This window comes from Pygocentrus nattereri, chromosome 10 (assembly GCF_015220715.1).
Source record: "Pygocentrus nattereri isolate fPygNat1 chromosome 10, fPygNat1.pri, whole genome shotgun sequence".
Classification (NCBI taxonomy): Eukaryota; Metazoa; Chordata; class Actinopteri; order Characiformes; family Serrasalmidae; genus Pygocentrus; species Pygocentrus nattereri.
The window spans coordinates 23,801,954-23,826,580 of NC_051220.1; the positions used below are offsets into that span (position 1 = coordinate 23,801,954).

A 24,627-nucleotide genomic window follows, 5' to 3' on the forward strand; every position below is an offset into this window, starting at 1 on the left:
CTACCTGTGTATTTCAAGCAGAAATGGCTCTGCTTGAAATGCAGAAGTAGTAGCCTCTTCAAATGGCGTGATCTATATTCTGTCATTCCACCTGCTATGACAGGAAAATAGCAACGTGGGCCTGAAATTTTGGTCTAAGCTCGAATGCAGCCTGACATGTAGTTGTCGTGTTTTAAACCCAAACTGACTGAAACTCCCCCAAACCAGCCACTCATTAGCAAACATGCCAAACAAAACCTGTCAGGATAGCACTGGTTACCATGTAGTGAAAATAAAAGCAGTCATTAGATCATGGATAAATAAAAGTTAAAGCATTCTAAAATAATATGTTATAATAAAGGAAAAAGGTGTTTAATTATAGCTTTAACAAATGTATTCATTAACCAATGTTTTCAAACAACATGTCAGGCATTTTTAACCCGGATAAACTCTCTGCACTGTTATCAGGCAGTGCAGTGCTGACATAGCAAGCTTTTACTTTACTTTAATCCTAAAACTCTATTCATTTGCACAGAACATATTACAAATACATATAAAACATACAACATAAAACTTCACTTTGGCCAAACAAATTAAACATCCTTTTGACTGCACTAAACTGTGCTTTCATGAACTGATTTGCTGTTCTCACGAATGTGGGCCTAAAATAGCAGGAAGTGTTTTAAAACAGCGCAAAAAAATAAAGTAAGGAAGTTGGACTCTCAAAACCCAAACATAAAATCTGAATCCAGGGCCCAACTGCTCACGTATATAAATAGTTCAAGCTCTTTCCAAGGTGGAAAAACAAAAATTAATGGACTGTAGTCATGAAGTTCAACTGAAAGAAAAACTACTACACAGACATTCATTTAATGTTTCAGTACTAGAACGCAGATTTATGATATGAATACAACGCTAAATATTCCTGAGAGTGATCTGTAACTTGAGCAGATTGCATCCATAACAGAAACAATCTAAGCCTTTCACGTAGTGGTGAACATCATAGTGCCACCAATAATGTTCATGTATCACATGAATGTGCTTATTTAGATATTTTTGTCCTTTTTTATTATTAAAATGATTTTAAATGTGATAATTCAGTCAGTTGTAGATGTCGCCATCTCTGCAACTAGAGGGCGTATAAGAAGGGGATACTTTGAAAGAAGATACAGAAGTACTAGTATTTGGGGTGTTGAACTAACTCCTATACAGTGCTGTTGAAAAAGTCATGTCACACGTACACTTAAACACATGCCCTGTACTTACCCTCACACACAGGGCAGCACTCTCCGGGCACGGTGACGGGGTTGAGGCAGCTATGGCCACAGGCAGCTGCCACGCAGCGGGCCTCTCCGCTCACACACTGGCAAAACGTACAATCATCCTCACGCCAGTGGTCACCATGAGCCAGGATCTGCCCATTCACATAGCAGCCTGCAAAATTCAGAGCTGGGAAGATCGGATCTGCAGAGAGAGATGGAGAAAAAGAGAGAAAATAACAGTCGGTGAAAAGAACATTCAACATGGATTCATATACTGGCGGTTGATATGTTGGGGCACGCAAACAGCATCAGTGTAAACATCCAATAAAGCACTACACCCTGTATTACATTCAATACTCACCTCTCAACTACAGCTCTGACAATTACAGTAAATTCAGCGCGTCTAGGGCAGGTCATGCAGCCAGAGAGCAGCGTCTCTAACAGCCTGACTCTACAACTCTTTTAAAACAGGATTTGATCCATGGCATTGCATCCTTCTCTTATGAGTCAGCCTTGCTATTGGGAGTATACATACAACTGCACTTCAAAGTGCTGTAAAAACACAAGCTCAAAAGGGCGGCAAATGCAAACCAAAAAAAACCAATGCAAGCCAAAAATTTGTATCTATATGATCATAAAAAAACACATACAGGGTTTGTCCACTCTGCTAGACCTCCTACGGCTCTTTACGAGTTTAAAAATGTAACTTTTTATCAGCATGGACATGTTGCTTGTTTGTAAAATTCACAGTGGTGAAATTCACTAAGCAAATAGTGGGGGTGGCTGTAATGGTAACTTCATCTTAATTAAGCAGAGCGCTGCAGAATCATTAGGAAAACTCATCTCCACATGAACACAATCTGATAAGTCTAATATCAGCAGGCAAAGGTAGCAAGCTAATAGAAAAAAAGTAATATGGTGGGAAGAAACGTCTACCCAAGAGAGGCACAGAGCAATCGAAATTACATGCTCCCAGGCACGCTATTACTGGTTGTCTACAAAGTAAAACAACAAGCAGTTCCCTGAACTAATTAACCCAGGACGCTTGTTTAATTGGGAGAATAAAAAGTATGCAAAGAATTCATCACACGCTGCTGCCAAGTCCAGTCGTTAGGGTCCTCCCTCATGCTTCATTTTTAATGCAGTTCTTAACGCACTTCATTTTGAAAAATTCCTGATGCCATTTAATTGCTCCAGCAGCTTGTTTCTGGTGGCGAAAGTGTTTATTAGCATTCTTGCTCGGAAAATCGCCATCTGAATCAATTTGAGCCAGACAATAAATAGGAGACGCAAAAAGCCCTTGGGCCGAGCTGTTCGTTACAATTCCTGTGATAAGTGGGGCCTGTTCAAGAAAAATGCCTTTTTTCTTTCTTGGAGTTTTTGATAAAAACTTCGTTCCACACATTCAGTAACATTGCAATCTTGTTTCGGAGCTGCTTCAAAAGAAAGGACGGCGTCTCAGTTTGAGATCACATGCGGCTCTACTGAAATCTCACTACACAGAGGCAAGTGAGCACTTATGGAGCAACTTGTTCAAGGGCTGTTTAAATGCCTGTTATGTTCATGCTGATAACATGCATTTACAGGTTGGGCTGAGTTGCTTTGATCATACAGTATGTGGAAGGGCTGAGTCCTTTTGACATTAATAAATACGTGCTGCAGATCTGAGGCTGTGCAGAGTAACAGTGTGTTATTTTAACTGTACATATTTGAATTTTCATATTCATTTGTAATTTTGCATATTTAATTGTGCAAGTGTGTTTCTGTTATTGATATTGTACCTGTTGACCAAAAGTGTCCACACACCCTGTCTGATGTGTGAATTTTGCTACTTTTAAGGTGCATCCACTGCTACAGACAGGTGTTCAATTATGCACTCACAGTTTGTTTAACCTCCATAGAAAAGCCTGGCAATAGAATAAGACACTGGAGCTTAAGGTCACCATGTCCAGTGAAAAGCATTGCAAAGGGAGAGATTAAACCCCCCAGCACTGGGCTGTGAAGGAGTGTAATTGTGTTCTCTGGAGAAATACAGCTCCGTTCAGTACCTTGGGGATGAGTTGGAGTGGCGTGATCCAGAACTAGTCATTCAAATTTAGTACACCTGACCTTAGTAGCGCACTTGTGGCAATCAAAACTTCACAGCAATGTATAGCAATGTCCAATATATAGTGCAGTGGTTTTCAACAAGGGGCAAGGGGACATCATCTTAACTGGTAGAGAGAGCGTTCAGTGTGATGCTCACTCTACCATTTGAAAATCTTCTTTGTATTAAAGATGCTTTTAGGATCTGTTAAGTCTTCTTGTGGGCTATGGGAGCTTTTGTAGTTGTTTGTGCTGTGTGTTGCAAAAGGTTGGAAACCCCTAATATAATGTATTGCATTCCCAGAAGAGTAGAGGCTTATACTGCAGTAAAGGGAGGACAAACTCTTAACTGGCCAGGATCCACTGGAGTACTCCTAACTTTTATTAACTTTAATAAACTAGGAACAGCGGTTTTCATTGTATTCCATATAGAATAATAAGCCTTGAGATTTTAGGGGTTAATATATATGATTTCAGAAGAAACCATGGATAAATAGGAGTCTACTACTCATTTTTAGACATGCATAGTACTCCCACACAATTTTCATTTCACAAAGATTCATTTCAGATACTAGGGGCCTATTAGCATTGCCTAGAACAGATCGTGCTATCTGGCACCCAGCAGCTTTAATTCATTCTTAGTTACATTTGATGAAATATTCCTTTAATCACAAGGACAGAACTTTTGATGTGTGCTTATGGTCACCTTCACAGATGGGGCAGCACTCTCCCTCAGGTATGTAGTAACGTTCGCAGTGGAGGACACCGCACTGTGCAGTGAAGCACACAGACACTCCACCCTGGCAGCGGCAGAAGCGGCAGGCGTCCATCCTGAACATGTCGCCATCGCGGTACTCCACCCCACTGAAGGTACAGGCTGGCTTGGTCTCTGCAAAACACAGACAATCCATTACCTACTTACGCATTACATGTCTGTAAATGCCCCTATGGGCAAAACCAAATGGGCCAGAGAGAAGAGAGAACAGGACAAACAGAGACAGGGTACACAGGGGCCCTCTCCATCATGGACCCGGTGTCCAAGAGCTTTTAGCAGCTGACTTTCAAACCAGCAATGGAATGGGTCTGTGCTGGTCACCATGGCAACGCTAGGTGCAAAATTCACCTTTCAGCCAGCGTGCTGCGCTGCCTGCAGTTGTACTGAACTAGAGAGCCGCACATTCATGCTTGAAAAGCCATTATCTCCTTTAATGTCACACCCAAACAATTTCAGCACTATTACATAGTAAGAGCAGCATCAGAACTCAAGCTTAGTTCGTGGAAATAGCTTATGGTTTGTAAATAAAATACCTAAACAAAAAATATAACGTTATCAGCTCATTTTCATCTGTGCTTCATGCTAGTGATGGATGAAGCTGAAGTTGTCCTTGAAAACATCCTCTGCGTCAGAAATCCTGCATTTCTGTGCGAGGCCACCATGCATTCGGTACATCCTTTACTCTGAAAGACTTGTGACAGTTTGAAAGGAATTGATTTTATTAGAAACCTGACATCCAAAGAAAACAACAACCCCTAACGGCACATACGAATGAGTTCCGTCACGCTCTCTGCCGTTAGCGCGTCACAATCCCAGAGACTTGTTTGGTCAATTAGTAGTGGTTCAGTGAATTACACAATGAGAGGCTGCACAGTTGTCACACCAGCCAAGGAAAGATGGCTGTACAGATTCGCTAAATTTTGTAATCAAAGTCTTTCTCTTCCATCTGTTTGCTTTCCTCTCTCTCTCTCTTTCTCTCTTTACATCTCACCCCTTTGACGACTGTTATTGATAAGGTGCTATTTACAGCCCTAACAATCACAAATCCAAAAACAATGAGAAAATAACACACTGCCCATTATTGATGTTAATAAGGGAATAATATGAGCTTTAATTATTGACACAGAAATAAAGGAGATGATAGCTCTGGGTCTCTGTAAATGCAAAATCAACCAAAGTGGTGCGCATTGACGAGGACCTTCATAATGACAAGTGGATGTGAATGATACAAAGGTGTCAGCAATGCTGTTATTAGTCAGGCAGTTATTATGACCAATTTAATCTGAGTGTTTCCACTTTGTAGTGCATGCACCAGGTAAACAAAGATTGTTGTGTGTCAATACAGCATTCAGTATGAGGATAAAATCTATGGCATGCTGAACACGAGAGGCTGGTTACACAAACAGATGAATTAAAGATGAGTGAATATATACAATTACATTAAGGCAAAGCAACAGGCCTACAGCTTCAGGGAAAGAATACAAAACTATCTACACTGACTGTTAATATTGCTACACACAAAATATTATTGTACCAGATGCTGATTTGCCAGTTTATTATGTATCCTATACCTGCACTCATCGGCCATTTTATCAGAAACACCTATTATATAGATGCATTTTGTAGGTTTACATTTGCTGACTTTAATTCATCTGTTGCTAATATGTCATTACCCCCTCTCCCCCATCCATCATTGAAAAGGGACCATCATAGGACCACCAGACATTAGTGGGGTGACGGACCATTCTCAGCACAGCAGTCATATCAACAATGTGTGTTATATGCATGTACACTGAAATAGTGATTTGAGTTTACATGATTCAAATGTGCTGCACACAAATAAAGCAACATTACATCAGCACAGCTGCTGTGTTTCCTTCTTTTGGCAAGAAATATGCAACTGACTGACACATTCAGTTTATGTAAATTCAATGCAAGATTTTTCAGTGTAGGTATTATGAGGTACAATAAGTCAGAGTCCCTTCATTTATTGTTAATTTCCAGTCAAAACTGTACAGCTACAAGTTGCTCCATGCTTGCAGGAGACTTGGCAAAGAAATACGCACAAATCTTTTCCCCCTGCTCCAAAGTTCAGTCTTAGAAGTTGGTTGCATTTTCTGCTTCTCACAATCCGAATTCCAAACACATTCGATGACACTGAGGCCTGGGGTAGACAGTTCAAGAGGGCATCTTTGTTTGATTAGCAAATTGTGAAAGCATTAAGTACTATTTTGTTGATGACGACAGTTTTGGTGGTCTACCAGGTCTTGCGTGGTTGTTAGGGGTCACATTTCTCTGTATCTTTGATAAATAAGCCCCTCCAAGGAAATACCATACATTAACCATTCCAAATTTTGGGGGTTGTCAGTTATGTTGTTTTGTCGTCAACCTATGCTTTATTTACACTTCAGTGAAATATCTTACTGTTGTATTTACTGCCTGTTTCGGCTGGAAATCACAAATAAAAAAATGGTGGTCTCTGAGTTTTGTATAGTACTGTATCTGTACTCATAAACTATCAACTGTTTGCAGCAACTCTGTATATTTTCAATATTCTCTGATAATAATACACATATAACACTTGTTGGTAAATTAGAAGTCTGCTAATGGGACGCTCTTCCCAAAAATAAAAAAAAACATCTGGAATACCATATGCTTATGCCTATCTGCAATGAAAATAATCAGCTCATCACGTCTTACTGATAAATTGCTAGCCCGCTGGTCTGATGTAGGGAGAGTTTAATGTATTCAGTCTTGTGAGCAGTCTAGCATAGTCAGATTGTGGTGGGAAGGGTCAGGGGGAATGCTAGGAAATTAGTGAGGTGAGCCTGAGAGGCAGCAACAAAGGCATCCCAAACCTTCCAGATGTTCACTGCATGATTTCTCAGCCTCGTGGGCACAGTTATTTATAAGTGAGACAGTTATTCTCTGCCATGCAGCATCAAGGTCCACCATTAGTCCATCAAGGACACTTGAGGGAACTGGCCTTGGAGCTGGATTCTGCCTATTCTGTATCAGCCAGTAGACAAAGGAAAAATGTACAACAAACAAAAAAACATTTCTGAGTATGTCATATTGTCTGTCAGAATAAAACGGGCTAAGTACATATTTTTCTTTGATTTTATTTTTACAACATTTTAAATTGCCAGAAAAATGGAACAGAAATGGCCCATAATTACCCTCAATAAAATATAGTTGCATCATAAGATGTTGAAGACATTTTTATCGTTCTCCTATAAAGTTACTACTGAAAATACGAGATTTTCTTATGACAGCAATAACATGTCCAATTAAAGCTGTTATCGTTGATTATATAAGCAACTCTTTAATCAATTATTTACCTGCGCCAATTAATTTGATGATTAATTGAATAATCAGTGTTTTAAGATGAGTTTTAACAACACAAAAGGACTGAACAATAATAACACTAACCATAAGCCCTGTGTTTGCCCTGGTCTGTGCTGGTCTTTGTTTGATCGTGTTTGATGTATGCTTATTTGTATATTTGATGTAAGGTTTGTGTTCAAAGTGTTCTGTTTATTTCTGGCCTGTTTGGAGTTCTGTGCTCATTTTTGTCATGTCTGTACCTCCTGCTCTCTGACCATGGACTGTTCTGACCCTGATTTTGGATTTGCACTTAATAAATCTCGCTTGTCTTTGCACATGCGTCCGCCTCATCATTGCTCCACGTTACTATATATATATATAGTATAGTATTTACACACACACACACACACACACACACACACACACATATATATATATATATATGCATTTTTGTGAATATCAGGTTTTATTGTGTAAGAGAATTTATCACCATGCAAATAACTCACCAATGTATCAAGAAGGTCATTTTAAATCACTGATTTTCTAAATTTAACAATCATGACGGCTCTAATTTTTGACATGAACTGAAGGACTAGAACTGGATTTAACAAGTAGAGATTTCTCAGAAAGCAAACAGTATGCTGAGTCCCACCTGCCTTGCCACTTAGTATGACCTCTCCAGGATAAAAAAACAGACTAGAGATGCGGCAGGTTTGGCCTTAGCGCTCCTGTAGCTGCCTTCCTGTTTCTGAAGGGCATAACTTCACCAGTGGTGCAGAAACGCTCAGTTTGCTCCCTGCGCTACAGCTACGCTTATTTCCTCCACGACCAGCTCACCGAACAAATATGCTAAGTACGTCATGCTCAGATTCCTAAGCCTTTCTACCATGCGACAAAAGTGGCTGTCTGGTTTCAGAACTTCCTCCATCACAAAGGATTATACAACTGGTTCAAATTGCTTCATAGTTTTTTGTAAAAGTCTCTGCCTTGGAACCCTCTGGCACTACAGACTGTGCTTCATGCAAAGAGAACAAACACGAACTACCATTCAGAACGTCCTCAGAACAGTAATCCACTAAAGGCTCGGACCAAGAAAGAACTGCTGTCTGAATTTCTTTTGTCAAGGATATTACCAGTGGACTGCTCTGCGCAGCTCATGCTTTGCAAAATAAACTTCCCCCTATGTTCCAGAGGTATCTTCACTCGAAGAGCATGTGAAAGCAATGCAAGGAAATACAGTCTTGTGAACATGGAAACGTTATTCTCTAGTAAACAAGAGGGCCAGAACAAAGTCATTACATATTGTTATATGCTAGATTTACATTACATTTATTTAAATATCATTATTTAACAAATACCTAAATAATTAAGCAGAATTACATAATTACATAATATTTACATAGTTATTAACTGAATTGCACTCACATTCAATTTACTTTCTGCATTGACAGGTTTGAGTCTGCACCTTTGGCCATTTCCTGTTTGTTTCAATGCCAGAAAATGACAAAAACATGGTAAAAATGTATGTGACTTTTTTATTTCCATAAAACAAGACTGCATACCCAACATTAATGTTTTGTCACATTATTATCTTCTGACAATATGGTGTTGATCAACAGATTACGACCCCCACTTTCAAAAGTATTTCAACGAACTTTCAATGATATGATTTTGTTTATCACTAGGTACCACTGTGACTTGTAAGGGTTTACAATGGAAATCACAGGTATCAGCAGAAGCACCAGAAATTTCCCATCAGCACCTGCAGAAGTCCAACTGAGTGCATGAGATGGATGCTGCTTACTATGAAGTCTCTCTGAGCCGCTCAACCGTAATCCCATAAGCGGCCCACCATGCAGCCTGAAGGCAGGAGTCCAAAACAACCCACCCAATTCTGGCTACAGATTAAGCCTGGTGTAATTAAATTCAGCACAAAAACACCTTAATAAACACCTTTGTAATCAACTTTTGCACCAGTCACAGCATGTGGCACTGCTGATCTACCACAAATTGCCAAGAGTGCATGACTGTCAAAAAAACAACAAAAGATTTCCCCCTCAATTTCATTTCAGATGTGTTTGGTGAACAGACCTATGGACTGGGAAAAAAATTAATTGCTGTGCTGCAGGCGATGATTTCTAGTCTCTGTAAACCTTGCTTTGTAATTCTCTATCAGCTTCATCCTCTTACGGCTGATCACAATCTTTACTGTACACACAACTGCTCTGGATGTCTAATCTACTGCTGGAGAGTAAAACTCTAACAGGTTGCTTTACATATTTCATAAAGTAATACAATTTTGTTCTGTTTATGCATTAATAAATCAACCTGAAGGTAAATTTGCCAGAGTTGATGCCACTGGCTCATTTTCAGCTGCGGTCTCTGAGGCCTGATGTTATGAGCCAGAACCAATTCAAATAAACAAAAAAGACACTTTAAGTACATATTATAAAAAACTGATGCATTTGAATTGCCACAATCAACTTGACGAATTATAATTCTGCAAAGTTAAAATCAATTATAATAACATTCAGAAAGGTATGTGTTCATTTTTTGGTTAAAAAAAGAAAAAAATGGGCTATTTTTCAAATATTTTATATTCCATTACTGCAGTGGTCGACAACATCAAACTTCAAAGCCACATGCAGCACTTCTACTGCCCTGTTGTGGCTCCACAGCAGAATTAGGATGATTTTAGATTTTAGGATGGCTTTAAGGCTGATGTTAATTCATAAACGGTCTTAAACACTACTAATTCATCCTTAAACCCTCAAGATTGACATGCAGACTGCTAGTCACCCAGCAACACAGACAGCAATCTTGCCTAGCTAGTAGCTAATGAAATGGCAAAGAATAGAAAGATTTAAGATGAATGCTGATAATGTGGAGATGAAGGGACAGATCTATTTGCCTTTATAAACACTCCAGCTAGTTTTCCAGTGTTTAATATGACTTAAGCTGGCTTCCGCCTCTTGAATGTTCAGAAACTGTTCTACTTTTGTGGAAAAGTTTCCTGCTGGACATGCCAGAACAGTGACTATAGTTGAGCTAAAGCTGCTTAAAGCTGAGCAAAAGAACTGTTGTGGTTGATTTCTGTTGAAATGACTCCTTGTACTGTATTTTTAAAAATCAATTCTGATCTCTGAATTTCATGATGTACTGAATCACACAGTCTTTTCCACAGAATGGTATTCACACTGAATAGCTGTGAGGTCAGAGATCTCTGTTATAAATGTGAAGCAGTCCATTCTTTTTTTTTTAAATGACATGCTTCTGTGTCAATCAGCAGATGGACAGCCATAGTTCCGGTGACAGAGGGCTGTTTTCTTTTTCTGTGGTCAATGCTACTCCTCCCTCAGGGGGCCTGATGGTCAGTGGCTGGAAAGTGGCCTCTCCTGAGTCGCTTGAGCACCCTCTAGGTCTCAAGAGTGTTGAGGAAAGCCTGGAGAAGCATATACAGCCTACACGACTGCCCAATCTCTTACCCATTCATATGCGTGCATGAGTGAAATAAATGTGAGTGAAGCAAATAAAACATGTCAATGTTTATCATGCTCGTTCTCATATGAGCCTTTACAACGTCACTAACATGAGCGCAGACACACAGACACTAACACAAACACATGGATGGGAGGCTTATCTTCAGACAGCGCCTATCAGAAGCAGAAGGAAGCAGGCTTCATCCATACTGTTTCTGTGTGGAGACCTTTTCCAAAATTCCCTCTCTCTGCAGATTTAAAGCAGCTCCCAATCTCAACCTCCCAGTTCCTGAGCTGAGAACACACAGAGCACAAGCTCCAAAGAACGCTGATTACAACCCAGCACCCACCAACCTTCACTTGGGAGCAGATTTACATAATATTACCCATAATGTACTTACTTAGGCAAATCTCGCCCAGGCTCATTTAGTCTCATAATGTAGAGAGAAAACGGAACGCGAATTGGAGCTAAAGCGTCGAAGGCTTATAGCTGGGAGTCAAACCGTGAACTTGTAAAGCGAACCTATATAAATACACTCAAACACACACAACGTGTTTTTCCAGACTGTCAGGACACGGTTTCATACATACAGTCTATCTAATATGTAAATATGATTATCTAAGTGGAGTTTAGTTAACACATACTCTGCAGGGAGCACACTTATATACAATACTTTTTGCTACTGTTAGAGCACAATTTCTATTTATCTTTTTTCTATTTAGCTAGAACATCACTGCGGTTCAAACTCACAACCTACTCACAAGCTCCTGAAATTACTCAGATTTCACAAATGTTTAATAGACTGCAAAAATATTTGTTGTTTAAAGTTTGAGATACAATGTAGTAACATATGGTACAATCAAACTCCACAGCTTTCCATTTCTGTCCCAGTTAACAGAAAAACTAAGCAAAACACAAATTCTACATTGTTTAATTAACTAAGATGTTTGTCCTTAGGTTAACTTAAGAAAAGCAGTGTACTAAATAATATATACACACGCACACACACACACACACACACACACACACACATATTATATATATATATATATATATATATATATATATATATATATGTGTGTGTGTGTGTGTGCATTTGTCTGTATACATATGCAAATAACCTAAACTTAAACTCAGAAACCAATAAAAATGGTTGAACCATTCAGTTTTAAAAAGTAAAACATGTCATTTTCATTAAAAAAAAGACATTTTTTAAGGCTATCCTTATTTTTGTCTAGTTTTCCAACATAGTCTGGACATTTTGTCCTGTAAATGTCCAAAAAAACCTCCACACACACAATCTTTAGACAAGCACTGCTCAGTCAGAATCCACCCACATATTTCCTTAACACCATATCTAAGTGCAAACACCAGTAGGGTGAGGTTCTGGATCACAAACACAACCTGAAGCCTGAAGCCTAAAATGACTGCTGTTCTCAGCTCCTAATGGTGAGCGTTTTCCCAGCAGGCCTGGGGGCTGGGGGGGAGAGAGTTCTCTCTGCTGTGTTTTCCTCTCCTCCCCTGTGGCTCAGGCACCGTACGACCCACCAGCCACTGCCTCCCAGCCAGCCTGCAGTGGCCTCCCCTATGCCGGCTTGTTTTGGCTGCAGCTGCTAGCACGGCAGACTAAATAATGCGATAACGCGCAAAGAGCTGCAGGTGCGCCTCGCCTCAGCAGGCTCGCCGAGCTCAGGCCATGCAAATCACGTCCTCCGTGCAACACCTGCGATTCAACACAAACTTTACAAAAACGCTTTTGTGCAAATATTTTGGAATACTTTATCAGGGAGAACATAGCAGACACTCTTTTGAGAGAGAGACACTGAAAAAAACAAACAAACATGTGCTGTCCATCAAAAATAGCTGGCTTTTTCTTTTTTTCCTTGCAAAAAAATAAAAACTGTAAGAATAACCTTATCAACAACGCCATGCTCAATAAACTTTATCCCATAGTTTTGATGTCAGCATTGAAGCCACTTTTAGAGGCAAAAGATTTCCAACAATGGTTGTAAAAGAAAACTTTCAAATCATTACTCTTCAGACCAAGTGTTGCAAAAAACATACAAAATATTATCAAAATTTTTAATTTAAACCTTTTTTATTTTAAAGTTACAAAACACTTACTAGTATTTTTCCTTCCTTAAAGGAAAAAAAAAAACAATAAAACCTGAATTTCAAATGACAGCAAGGTGTTGTCATACTTTTGATGGGCAGTATCTTATGAACTCAACTGGGAGGAGATTTTGTAGAGGGAGCAATGAAGAGTGGAGAGCAAGCACAGTGTCCTGTCAATCATGGCAGGCTTCATAGCACAGCCATAATGCAGCTAGTCCCATGGTGACTCCCATGGTAATGTACTTGAACCTTAATATCCCTTTCCGCCTCCAAATGAGCTGCTTTTCACTTGACTCCCTCCCAAAAGAGAGCAAATGGGGGCACATGCTTCTTGCTACACCACGACACAACCTGTTTAGGCTGCCAGTCAAATGCTGCAAATGTTATGTTGCATTCATAAGCCAACAAACAAAACACAGCAGTTTAAGGTCAGTAGGTTCTTGGAAGTATGGGCCACAGCTTGAGCTCCTTGCCACTGCTTGAGCTCCCTGCTTCAGAACAGTGTGTATGTGTGTGGATCTTAATGCAAGCCCGATCCATTGAAAGAGGGCGCCTTGTTCTCCAATTTCCACACGTCTCTTGTGACGGAACAATAGGCGAGCATTTACAGGGCTAATCCTGGTGCTTACTGCTTAGATGACTGCTACGTAGTTAGCATCCACCAAGCCCCATAAGAACACTCTCCACAAAGAGAAGTAAAAAGATGTGCTGGTAGCATGAAACTGACCTATCCAAGTTCTGCCCACAAATGCTTTCTTTTGTAGTTACTGTCGTGAGGCCGCACAAGCAGAAAGTCGGAAAAAATCCTATTCAGCCTAAAGGGGAATTGCAGCACACTTTGTTTCCAGTTGTTTCCAGTGTAGTCTCTTTCTGCAGGCCCTAAAAGTCTATTCCTCTGGTAAAAGGGAAACTGAGTCTGATATTTTTTCTATTAATATAATCAAATACAACATTTGTCCTGTAACTCTTATCAGATTAACTAGGACCTGTTGGCTCTCTGAGTGTAAAATGTTGAGCTGCTAGTGAGCAATGATGGGTGAAAGGCAAGGGACAAGAACCCTCTGCTGAGAAAACAATTCACACTTTTTCACAAAAGAGAAAATACTGCGAGACAAAAAACAACAAGCTTTTAATCATCATAAAACTATTTTATACATGTTGACTACACTGAATCACACTATATACACCCTTTGTATAACTAAAGGGTTCTTTGCATTGTGAAAGTGTTCTGCAGACTGTGACTGCTTTAGATGGTCCTATACAGAACCTTTTGAAAAGGGTTCTGCTATTGTTACAATGTCAAGCCTGTAATAATCGAAGACTCTTTTTTTGGCGCTATATAGAATGCTAAGAAGAAAATAAAGGTTCTAGATAGAACCATCTACATCACATTCTCCATCAATGTGAAGTTTTCACAATGCAAAGAGCCCTTTAAACATGCAAATGGTTCATTGAGTGTTAATGGGTCTATATAGAACCATGTTCTTTACTAAAGAACCCTTGATGAACCATATTTATGTAGATGCTGGAACATTGCTGTGAGGATTTGATTGCATTTAGTTGCAGCTTCAGAACATTAGTGAGGTCAGGTGCTAATGTTGGATGATTAGTTCTGGCTTACACCAGAGTTCGACTGCTCCTCTGCCGAATGCAGGGGGACTTCCATTAAGCCAACAAACTGGGCGTAGTGACTTCAGGCTCATGTTACACTACTCCAGAAGGTCCTATTCTACTGGCAATGCTTTTCTATGGAGATTAGGCAAGCTGTGTGTACAAACAAACATCCAAATAGGGTTGTCTGGACGCTTTTGGGCACACAGTGTATAATACATAAATAATACATCAATGTTACTGAAGAAAAAATGCATAGTGCTCATAAAACTGAGGGATGTCCAAACCTGCATTTGATGGCTACTGTAAAAAAGGGTTAAAATGTCACGATACTGAGCCTGACTGTACTATATTTTTGTAGGTAATGGAAACTGGGCAGGTCTGAAAGGACTACAACCAGGCCAAAGTTACACAACAAAAACATTTAATCTATAATGATGCTACAATTTCAAATTATGTTGAATGGGGATTTTTTCTTTCTATATAGTTTGTGCAACCTAGCAACAGTTGCTATGAAAGAATGCATTTGTGGGCGGAGCATGAGTATGTCAATTGGAATTTCTAAGGTGTGCTGTGTTTTGTTCCCAAAGAGCTTGGAGTGGCTTGCATAAACCGCCAATCATCCTCCTCAATATGACAGCCCCTCACTGAGCAAACATTAGTGTAATGACGGGTCTCTGTATGGTAGGGCTGGGGAGCACAGGCTGACAAGGGGAACGGGGTGTGTGTATGTGTGTGTGCGTCAGCACACAAAGCTAATCAGGCTCCTAAAAATATCACTAATGACATGCCAAGTCCACAGCCCATAAACACATCAGAGGAAAACAGAAAGATTGCACTAAGACCACATAAGGCAAAAAGAGATGCCTAGCATTAGAACTGAGAGAAACTGCGAGATGAATGCACATATAGTACAGTTTAAAATGTAAAAGAGATCACCCTTCGTTAATTTATGTAAGCGATGTAAGCTCTTCCTTTTATTCAGGAAAAAAGCTGAAAACATTTAACAGAACATTACACACAAGTCTCAACAACTAAATATTATACACATTTTTCAGTATGTGGTGTGTCCAGACTTTGTCTTTATTACAGCTTTAAAGACTTTGTCTTTATTACCATTCTTTTCACAAGACTTTCCTTCAGCTTTTCAAAGAAATCGGCAGTTATTTTTCCATGCCTGCAAAGTTCAGTCTTAGAAGCTGTTGCATTTTTTGCTTCTAACAATCCAAGTAATCCCAAACACATTTAATGATGTTGAGGTCTGTACTCTGGTGGCCAGTCTGTTGTTCTAAGCACACCAGCAGCTTCACTGTTTCATTTGCAAATTTTCTTCTTTTGTCTGTTTACTTTGGCAGCTACACATCCTTTCAGACTTTTACCTAGTGTTGTCTTCTCACAGCGGAAGGACGGAGCTTGATTTTCTCCTCTCTCTCAAAGATGAAAGCTTTAAGTACTGTTTATCTGATGGTGACAGGTTTGGTGGTCTACCAGGTCTTGAAAGGTTGTTAGGAGTTCTATTTTCTTATAATCTTTTTCATCTTTAAATAATTCCAGTTTTTGAAACTGTATTTTTTCCAGTTACTCTACTTTGACTTTCCACTTCCTCATGAGGGCGGATTATCTTGTGTAATCTCCTCAGAAATAATCTCCTGAAAAATTAATAGCTTGTACCTTGAGGTTGTTTACACCTTGCCTAAACATTAGTTTTTTTAGTGATCAGATCATGTTTCGATTTCACCTGACTGCATGAAAAGCCAAGTGTAAACACATCTAATGTGATGGATTATGAGTAGAACATTCTAAGGGGATCAAAGACAGATGTTGAAATGTGTTTTCTATATCTGCATACAATGATGTAATCAGGAATACATCTGACTAGCAGGTGTGAGTATAAACAAGAAAACAAAGGATAGAATATAAGCAAGGCTTGAGTTTTCCCCAAACCAAGTGCCATTTTGCCTCATTCTGGGCCGATGAGTCTAAGCCAAGCTTGCTGAATTGTGCAGTAATGGGAAAATGTAAAAAAACATATAACCGATGTATTTTACTATGGAAAGTATCTCATCTGGCCACACTGAGAACACGTTTTGGTGAAAAATGTAAATGGAATCCAGCCAAAGCATATCCAGATATGATCTGGACATGAAAAAAACATGTTAATGCAAGGTGTAAACCACTTTGTGCATCAGCTGATACAGATCCAATATTTTTCTTTAAAAACTTCTAAGCAAAACAGGCTATTTTCAATTAAAGCACCTTCGCTCAAGGTGCCCATATCCTACATTTGTCTTGGAATTAAATTTTTTCCCACAGGTCCACTTAGGTGTTAGTTTATGTACCAAAACAGCCATAATTCATTTTTACATTACCATTTTCCAGCCTCATTTAATCCCTTGGAATAAACTGGGCTATTTTTGCTACCGTGCCTTGGATATACGTAAATGAGCTTTCTTCTGATAGGCTTTCTCTTTCAAAAAGCAGTTCAGGCTGAAACAATATTCAGAATGAGTGGATGGAGTTGAGCTGTGTGCTGAATAGGTGGAAATATGCAAATGTACTGGTTTTGTTACATTACAAAAAGTACTGATATCAAAACGGACTGTTTGTGCAGCTTAGTTTCCATATGATCCAGCATTTTTTACTGATATCAGCCTGACATTGATACTTGGTACTTGATGAATCCCGTTTATAACATAGTCATAAGCAAATTTTTGAACATCCCTGTTACATGTTTTGTTGATTTTCTAATGTCAATAAATTAACGGCACTGGCTACCTGCTTTGCCCACTCGTGAACCGACAGACATCACAGGCTCTCCGAAATTATTCTATATTTTATCTTTAAAATAGCGCTGATAACTGACAGCTTAAAAATAATCAAAACGTCAAATACAGTCAATTTCAAAGGCAAAATAATCGCAATGTTACATTAAAGTGCAAGCTTCTCTTTAGCGCCCCCAGTGGACATTTGTTTCTCAAAAGTGCAGCAAAATGTACTCGAGGGTACGTATTTGTGGCTCTGCAAAAAAAAGGTCAGAGGGACATATATACCATGAGACCAGGTCGCAATTAGTAGTTACAGACTGTAGTCCATCTGTTTCTCTGCAAACTTTTTTAGCCTCCTTTTTACACTGTTCTTCAGTGGTCAGGACCCCCACAGGACCACCACAGAGCAGGTATTATTCGGGTGGTAGATCATTCTCAGCACTGCACTGACACTGACATGGTGGTGGTCTGTTAGTGTGTGTTGTGCTAGTCTGAGTGGATCAGACACAGCAGTGCTGCTGGAGTTTTTAAACACCCCAGTGTCACTGCTGGACTGAGTAGTCCGCCAACCAAGTATATCCAGTCAACAGTGCCCTGTGACCACTAATGAAGGACTAGAGGATGACCAATAAACACTAAGTGTCACACAGTATTTAAAAACGTCAGCAGCACTGCTGTTTCTGATCCACTTGTACCAGTGAAATACACACTAACATACCACCACCAATGCAGTGTTACCACAGCATCCACCACCCAAATAACACCTATGTATAATACCTATGTATAAATAATATCTGTGGTGGTCCTGACCACTGAAGAACAGGGTAATAGGTGGGTATAAAAGTATACAAAGAAACAGATGGACTATAGTCTGTAACTGTAGGACTACAGAGTTCACCTATATGGTAAGAGGAGCTGATAAAATGGACAATTAGTATAGACACAAATAGGTGTTCCTAATAAAGTGTTCAGTGTACATTATATGTGCACTAAAATGTGCAAAAGTGTGCTTATTTTCACCCACATACACACACATACACATATTCGCATATACACACTTATATACACTGTCACATTCAGACACCCACTCTCACATACACAAAGCTAATCAAACTCTTATCTGCTCTCCAGGAGGGTGACATCACTGTCTGAAAGAGAAATCTGGTGAACAAACACACTGTCTGAGAACACGCTCTGCGTCGTCATCCCAAACACACACCCTCACATGTGTGTGTGCGTGTGAGACAGCACTCTGTCTCCTGCAAACATCTGCTGATGACGGAATGATCTAGCTGGCGGTTTGTTTGGAGATGGCACAGTTGATCCAGCCAGCTTGCGTGAGAGGAGTTTAGAGCCTGTTCACCTCTACAGAGCAAACCACAAACAGACAACAGAGGCCTCAGCAAATCCCACCAACCCCTCACCCCCAACACAATCACTGCACTGTCCTAATCAGACAAATACTGACTTACTTAATTGCACCACGGCAGGAGCAGCAGTCCTCCTGATCGCTGGCTGCACTGAGTAGATCTTATCAGTGTCAGGTGAGTGTACGGTTGACTGGAGGGGTGAGACTGATCGAGAGCAGATTGCTCTTTCACTGTGCACAGACTCATGTGGGTTGTATCTAACAGGTGCAGATGTTTTATTAGAGCTGTGCTCATGTCAGGCCATTTACAGGATTAAAGAAATAATTCTGCAAAAAATTCAAATTAACACAAATTTCTCCTTATTTAATCAGCCTACATATGTCTGGTGTCCAAGCTTTGCTTCTTTGGTTTGCTTCATTACTGCTCCCAATAAAAAAATACAGACACATATCACGGCCCCAAAAAGTATCTAGACGTGTGTGTCATGCCTGAACAAAACAAAGAAAATATAAAAAAATGTCAAACCAACTGGTATTTCTGCTAAAAAGACCATTTCAATATTTTAATTTTCTTTTTGGCAAAGATTTCTTTCAAAAGGCAGCTGGCTTGCTAATTGTTACAGTTTAAGCAATTTCATGAGCCTATCAATTAAACAGCCTCACTGACATCACTGTAAAACAGTAGTGGGAAAAATGGCAAAAATGTATTGTCACTGTCCAAAGAAAAACAAGTATCTCCAAAATAGTGACTTTACAGGAGGAGGCAAAAACACTCACCCTTTAATGTAAGTTAATGTAAAGAGGTTTCATTCCAAGTTTAGAGCATTTCTATTGGTCCATTCATCACAAAATTTTCACACAACGTTAAGGACAGCTGGTGTGCTGACATTACCCAGAAAATTGAAAATCAACAAAAATGGAGATACATGGTATTTTTTTACTGGACAGCAACATTATATTATGGTATAACTAAAGTATCTGTTTTTGTATAAATCAGATATATTGCATTTATATAGAATTATTTGAAATCATTTACATATTTTTTCAATGCCACTTCAGGTGCTTAAGTAAGGTTAACTGTGGCTTTTTGTTCTATTTTTAATAAGAGCCACACTTAAAGGGAAATGTTTTCACAATTTCTGCATAACCATTTTATTTACTTTCCAAAACCACCAGTCAACCTACACATGAGTTTTTATATGTAATGTTGGAATATTTTTAACTATTTCATGTAATAACCTCCTGTGAGGGAACTTTCGGAGGCATTAAATACTTCAGACGTCGGGTTCCTATCACCACCACTGTGAACAATTCTGACTAGGTAAATTTCTCTAGAATTTCACATGAACGTACTCTGAATTACTTTATTTTAATCTTAACCATTTAATTATGCAAGTGAGAGAACTCTAAAATGTTCTTGAATGAACACAAACCTATAACAAAATTACTTTCTAACCCTAAGCTTGTAGTGGCGTCTCCGGCCTTGGCAAAAATGTGCTTAGTGTTATTTCATGTCTGAATCTCTCATATTATTTGTTTCATAGGTCCAATACACTGACTTGATCTGGCGCAGCTGACTGAGTGAGGTGGAGATGCGTTTTGGTGTCCATGCTAGGCTAAAGGTGAACCGACCGTTCCTTTCATATATCTCTCTGATGTCCTTTGCAAATATCTCAGACTGCAATTGACTACACAGTGGGTGTGAATGTCTGGTTGCATTTTTATTTTTGCTTAAAATGCAACTGATTCTATTTTCACTTGAAATGCAACTGACTCTGTAATTCAGCTAAACAGGATAACATTAGTGAACTTCATTGTGGCAGACTGGCATAAATGCTATGACAAAACTAGATGAACTGGAATATCACCTACTACTCTTTCCACCTCTGTACTGTACAGATGGAATTGGCAGGTATTCTTTTCCAGGCTCTCTCCACAAAAAGAGTCCAATGTTGTGCTAAAAGCGTTTCTATGAATCAAATAAGTTTATTATAAAGTAAAATGAAAAACTTGATGAAAGTTAAATTGTGTCCAATATGTTCTGGGACCAGTAAATATTTATCCCGAGTCAGAAACCATATAAGCAAATCTACTTAAGATTATTGAACTATCTGACATGCTTTGAAGCAAGTGTGTAACAGTTTAGGCATGCAGTCTGCACAAAGCTAAATGGTGGTCTTAAACTTTAATTACTTTTTAGCAGCATCAGCCAAAATAAAGATGTCTTGTTTGATTAACTAAGGAGAAAACTGCACACTTTCGTCAAACTTAAACAAATGTGTGCATGATATACTGTAGCTCAGCATCATAAATAGCTGTGCCACAGCACGATTTTATCCTTTTACATTAATCTGATGGTGTCGTGACAAAATCTTGAGTTTGGTTGTGGGGATTTCTGTGATGGCGATGATGGAAGTGGGACAGCTGTGGTTTATTGATCTGCGTTTTGGTTTACACCCATGAAGATGAGTTCATCTTCTCTATCAATCTCTCTCACATGCTGTCTCTCTCTCTGCCTCCCCCCTCCGGCTGTGGAATATTAACACAGGCTCGGCAATGGATGTAGCCACCAGTGGCCAGATGTTCAATCAGGGTGTATTTCTGTTGAGGGGGCTTTGATGCTCCCTGCGCTGATCTCCAGCCTCTGCCTCTTTGTTCTCTAATCAGTCGCCAGACGCGGGGCGGTTTCATAGCACGCCGCAGAGATGACACACAACCTGGCTCGGTGTCTCACACAGATGTTTGTTCTTGTTGCTTTGCGTGTGTTTGTGTTCATGTGCATATTTGTGTGTGCTGAAGGGAGTGGCTGCTCCGTCCTTCTCTTATCTGCCATACATCAAGCACAGAAGACTTTTATTGCATGCCCTCTCTCTTATTCTCTCTCTCATGTGCAGCATGTGCCTCAGACTTGACTGTAGGATAAACAGAAAAGAAATAAACACCTGCAGGGGAAGTGGAATCATTTTCACACGTGTTGTTGGGATTGTTTTTTCCCTTTTTTCCATATGCCACTCCAGTCTCCTTTAGTTTTATGAAACCCTTTTTCCCAGTGGCCTTCATACGACATCACTACCTGTATTAACATATAAATGGCCCTGTACTTACAACACTAGAACATTGACATGGACATGTATATTACACACAAACCTGAACTCATTTTAGTGTTTGTTTCCTTATCTCGTAAGTTTGACTAGGGATACACATTAATATCAGCCTCGGCAGATGACTGATTACAAAAAAGACAACTGGAGAGACATTTAGATTTCAAAACTAATATGTGAGGGTGCATTTACTGTATGCCACGTCTGCTACTATCTTAAAATATCATCATTTTATTTATTTTACAGCATTTGTAACCTTCTACAAATAAATGTCATATGTCTCCACAATGCTACTCCTGGGAAAATGTAGTTCCAATTTCTACATATTATAAATGTTTAAGTCTTGTTATCAGCATCAATAGATTAAAATGTTATGTTAAAAAGTGAAAATAGAAAGTGAGACCACTGCAATTAGAATGTATGTAGGTATAAATGTATTTGCGGTCTGCAGCTTGGCAGTATTTAACAGTGGAATTTCTTACCCCAACAACGTTAAAGATCTTCTTGCTATAAATAAACAAAACTGCCTGCTGTTCCAGTGTATTCCCCCTAACTCTGTGTAGGCTTATGCATCATTACAGTAAATAGACATTGGGCCTCATTCTCTTGTATCTTCCTAGATTTTTCTTAAATTTGCTCTTGTGAAAAGTCCAAAGAAAAAGCCTGTCAGATTCATGATGTGTTCTCAAAGCACAGAAATGGTCACACCTTTTGTATGTGTAGATTCTGATCTCACTGAAGAACAAATCCCAAATAAGAAAACACTGGTCAATGTCAGAATCCTCAGGAAAACTGTGTAAGTAGGTTTTAAGAAGAGATTTCTTCTAAAGAATAGTTGGTGAATGAGGCCCATTGTTCTTAGGGGGCCATTTCCCACATTTTCCGATGATATTTGCTTAAAAAAAAACAACAAAAAAAAAACAGACCACCATGGATGCCGCTTTGACTTAGAACTACAGCAAAATATCTAATCGTGAATTACTGGCCAATATTATGACTGCAATTTAAATTGTGATTATTTTGTATAAACTATGCCTGTTTTTTGGGCCACAAAGACCAGCACATCCACTTTTTATGGCTTGAGCACTGAGTGTAGTGTGTCAGATTGCCAGTTAGTTCTGGTCCTGTGTATTGCACACAGCACATGGGTACTTGGGTTCTTCTGAGTGGGCTAATTCATCTACAGGCAGTTCACAAGCTCTGTGTTATTAGGTTGAAATTTCCCACCCACATAAAATTTGGACAAACTGCTGACAAAGTAAACTATAATAAAAACTGCAGCTCTCACAATTTGAAAATTTCACGCTTTCAAACTGCACTTTCGATGTGAATAGGACAAGCGTTCAGCTTGTTTCTCACTGTCTTATTCTCATCTCAGATACTTTTCTGTGTTTCTCTGTCTCTTTCTCTCTCTCATCTGTCTGTCTGTCTCCATTTCTCTCTCTTCATCACTGAGGCTTTTTGGGCTTTATTAGTGAGAGAGAAAGAGACTGTGTGTGTGTGTGTGATCATCCTCTAAATGTTTTACTGAGCATCTGTCTCTCTGTGAGTTACCTGTCCTCTCACACACTGCTAACAATCTGCTCAGCAGACCCTTATCACCACTAACACACCCCAGCAAACACACACCAACAACACACACAGCACATGCACCGCGTACACACACACACACACACAAATACCGTCATCTTCTCACTGCCTTTACACACCACTGGATGTGATGTCGACTCTAGCAATCACCTAAGTTTAGAAACAGCATAGCAGGACTAAGGGGCTCCCCTACTGCATTTCCAGGAAAAGCCAAACAGACTAAATGTAGCACTACAGAGGAACTGCTGTACCCTGTTACATGAACACGCAGGTTGCTTTTCTCTACTGAATCATATAACCACCCATATTAGAGCCGCCGAGTATACTGCTGTTGATTGTTGTTGCAATATGGGCCTTTTTGATGATATCCCAGAAGGCTGCGATAGGCAAAAGAGCCTCAAACCTACCACTGTATGTTTTAATGTGAGCATCATGATCTATTGCACTTTTCAATGGAGTTTGAATTCACATGTATACATATGATTCTTGCATTTGTTTTATTTGCTCAAATTTGCCCCTAAAGACCATTTCCATTCTAACTAAAAGAACAAAAAAGCTTAATCAGAATGAATTTACTAATTTCAATAATTCCATAACATTATATTCATGATGGAGTTGAAATACACCTGAACATGAAAATCAATGTCCAATGAAAACAACAGTCACTGCATCTTCCAATCCAGTAGGGGTTTACACCATATATAACATAATAACCATTCAACCATAATAAACATTAAATGTTTCAAACTCTGTGATAGTAGCCTTTCACTCTCATACCACAACTTTATTTGGTTGGTATAGCATAGTGGGCAGCACCTTTGCTGGGTCACCCATACCCTGTTGAGTCAAGCACCCTGCGCTATACCAATAAGAGTCCTTGGCTCTATCGTCACCTACCTGTATAAAATGAATTGTAAGTCACTCTTGATAAGAGCATCACCAAATGCTGTAATGTTAATGCACTTTACGTCTTGTTTTGAGAGGAACTGTAGTTTTCCACTTTGCTGCTGCTTTTGTAGTTCTGTTGTTTGTTGGTTTATCCATAGATCTCACACAAGAACTGTCCAATGTAGTCAGCAAAATCACTGATATCGCTGGCATGAATGTTGCGTTTTGCTTGTAAATGGTGCACAGGCTTAGCATAAACAATTTCACTGGAGTGAAGCTG

General features: G+C 39.4%; 1 protein-coding gene across 3 annotated transcripts in view; it reads right to left on the reverse strand.

Moving 5' to 3' along the window:
- The window catches only part of crim1 (cysteine rich transmembrane BMP regulator 1 (chordin-like)), a 120,394-nt gene that overhangs the window by 33,061 nt on the left and 62,706 nt on the right, over nt 1–24,627 (reverse strand). For all 3 annotated transcript variants that reach the window (XM_017694531.2, XM_037541935.1, XM_037541934.1), the window contains 2 exons: nt 4,033–4,215; nt 1,246–1,443 (listed from right to left, as the gene is read on the reverse strand). In XM_017694531.2, the coding sequence (XP_017550020.1) occupies nt 1,246–1,443; nt 4,033–4,215 (381 nt within the window). The remainder of the gene's footprint in view (nt 1–1,245; nt 1,444–4,032; nt 4,216–24,627) is intronic.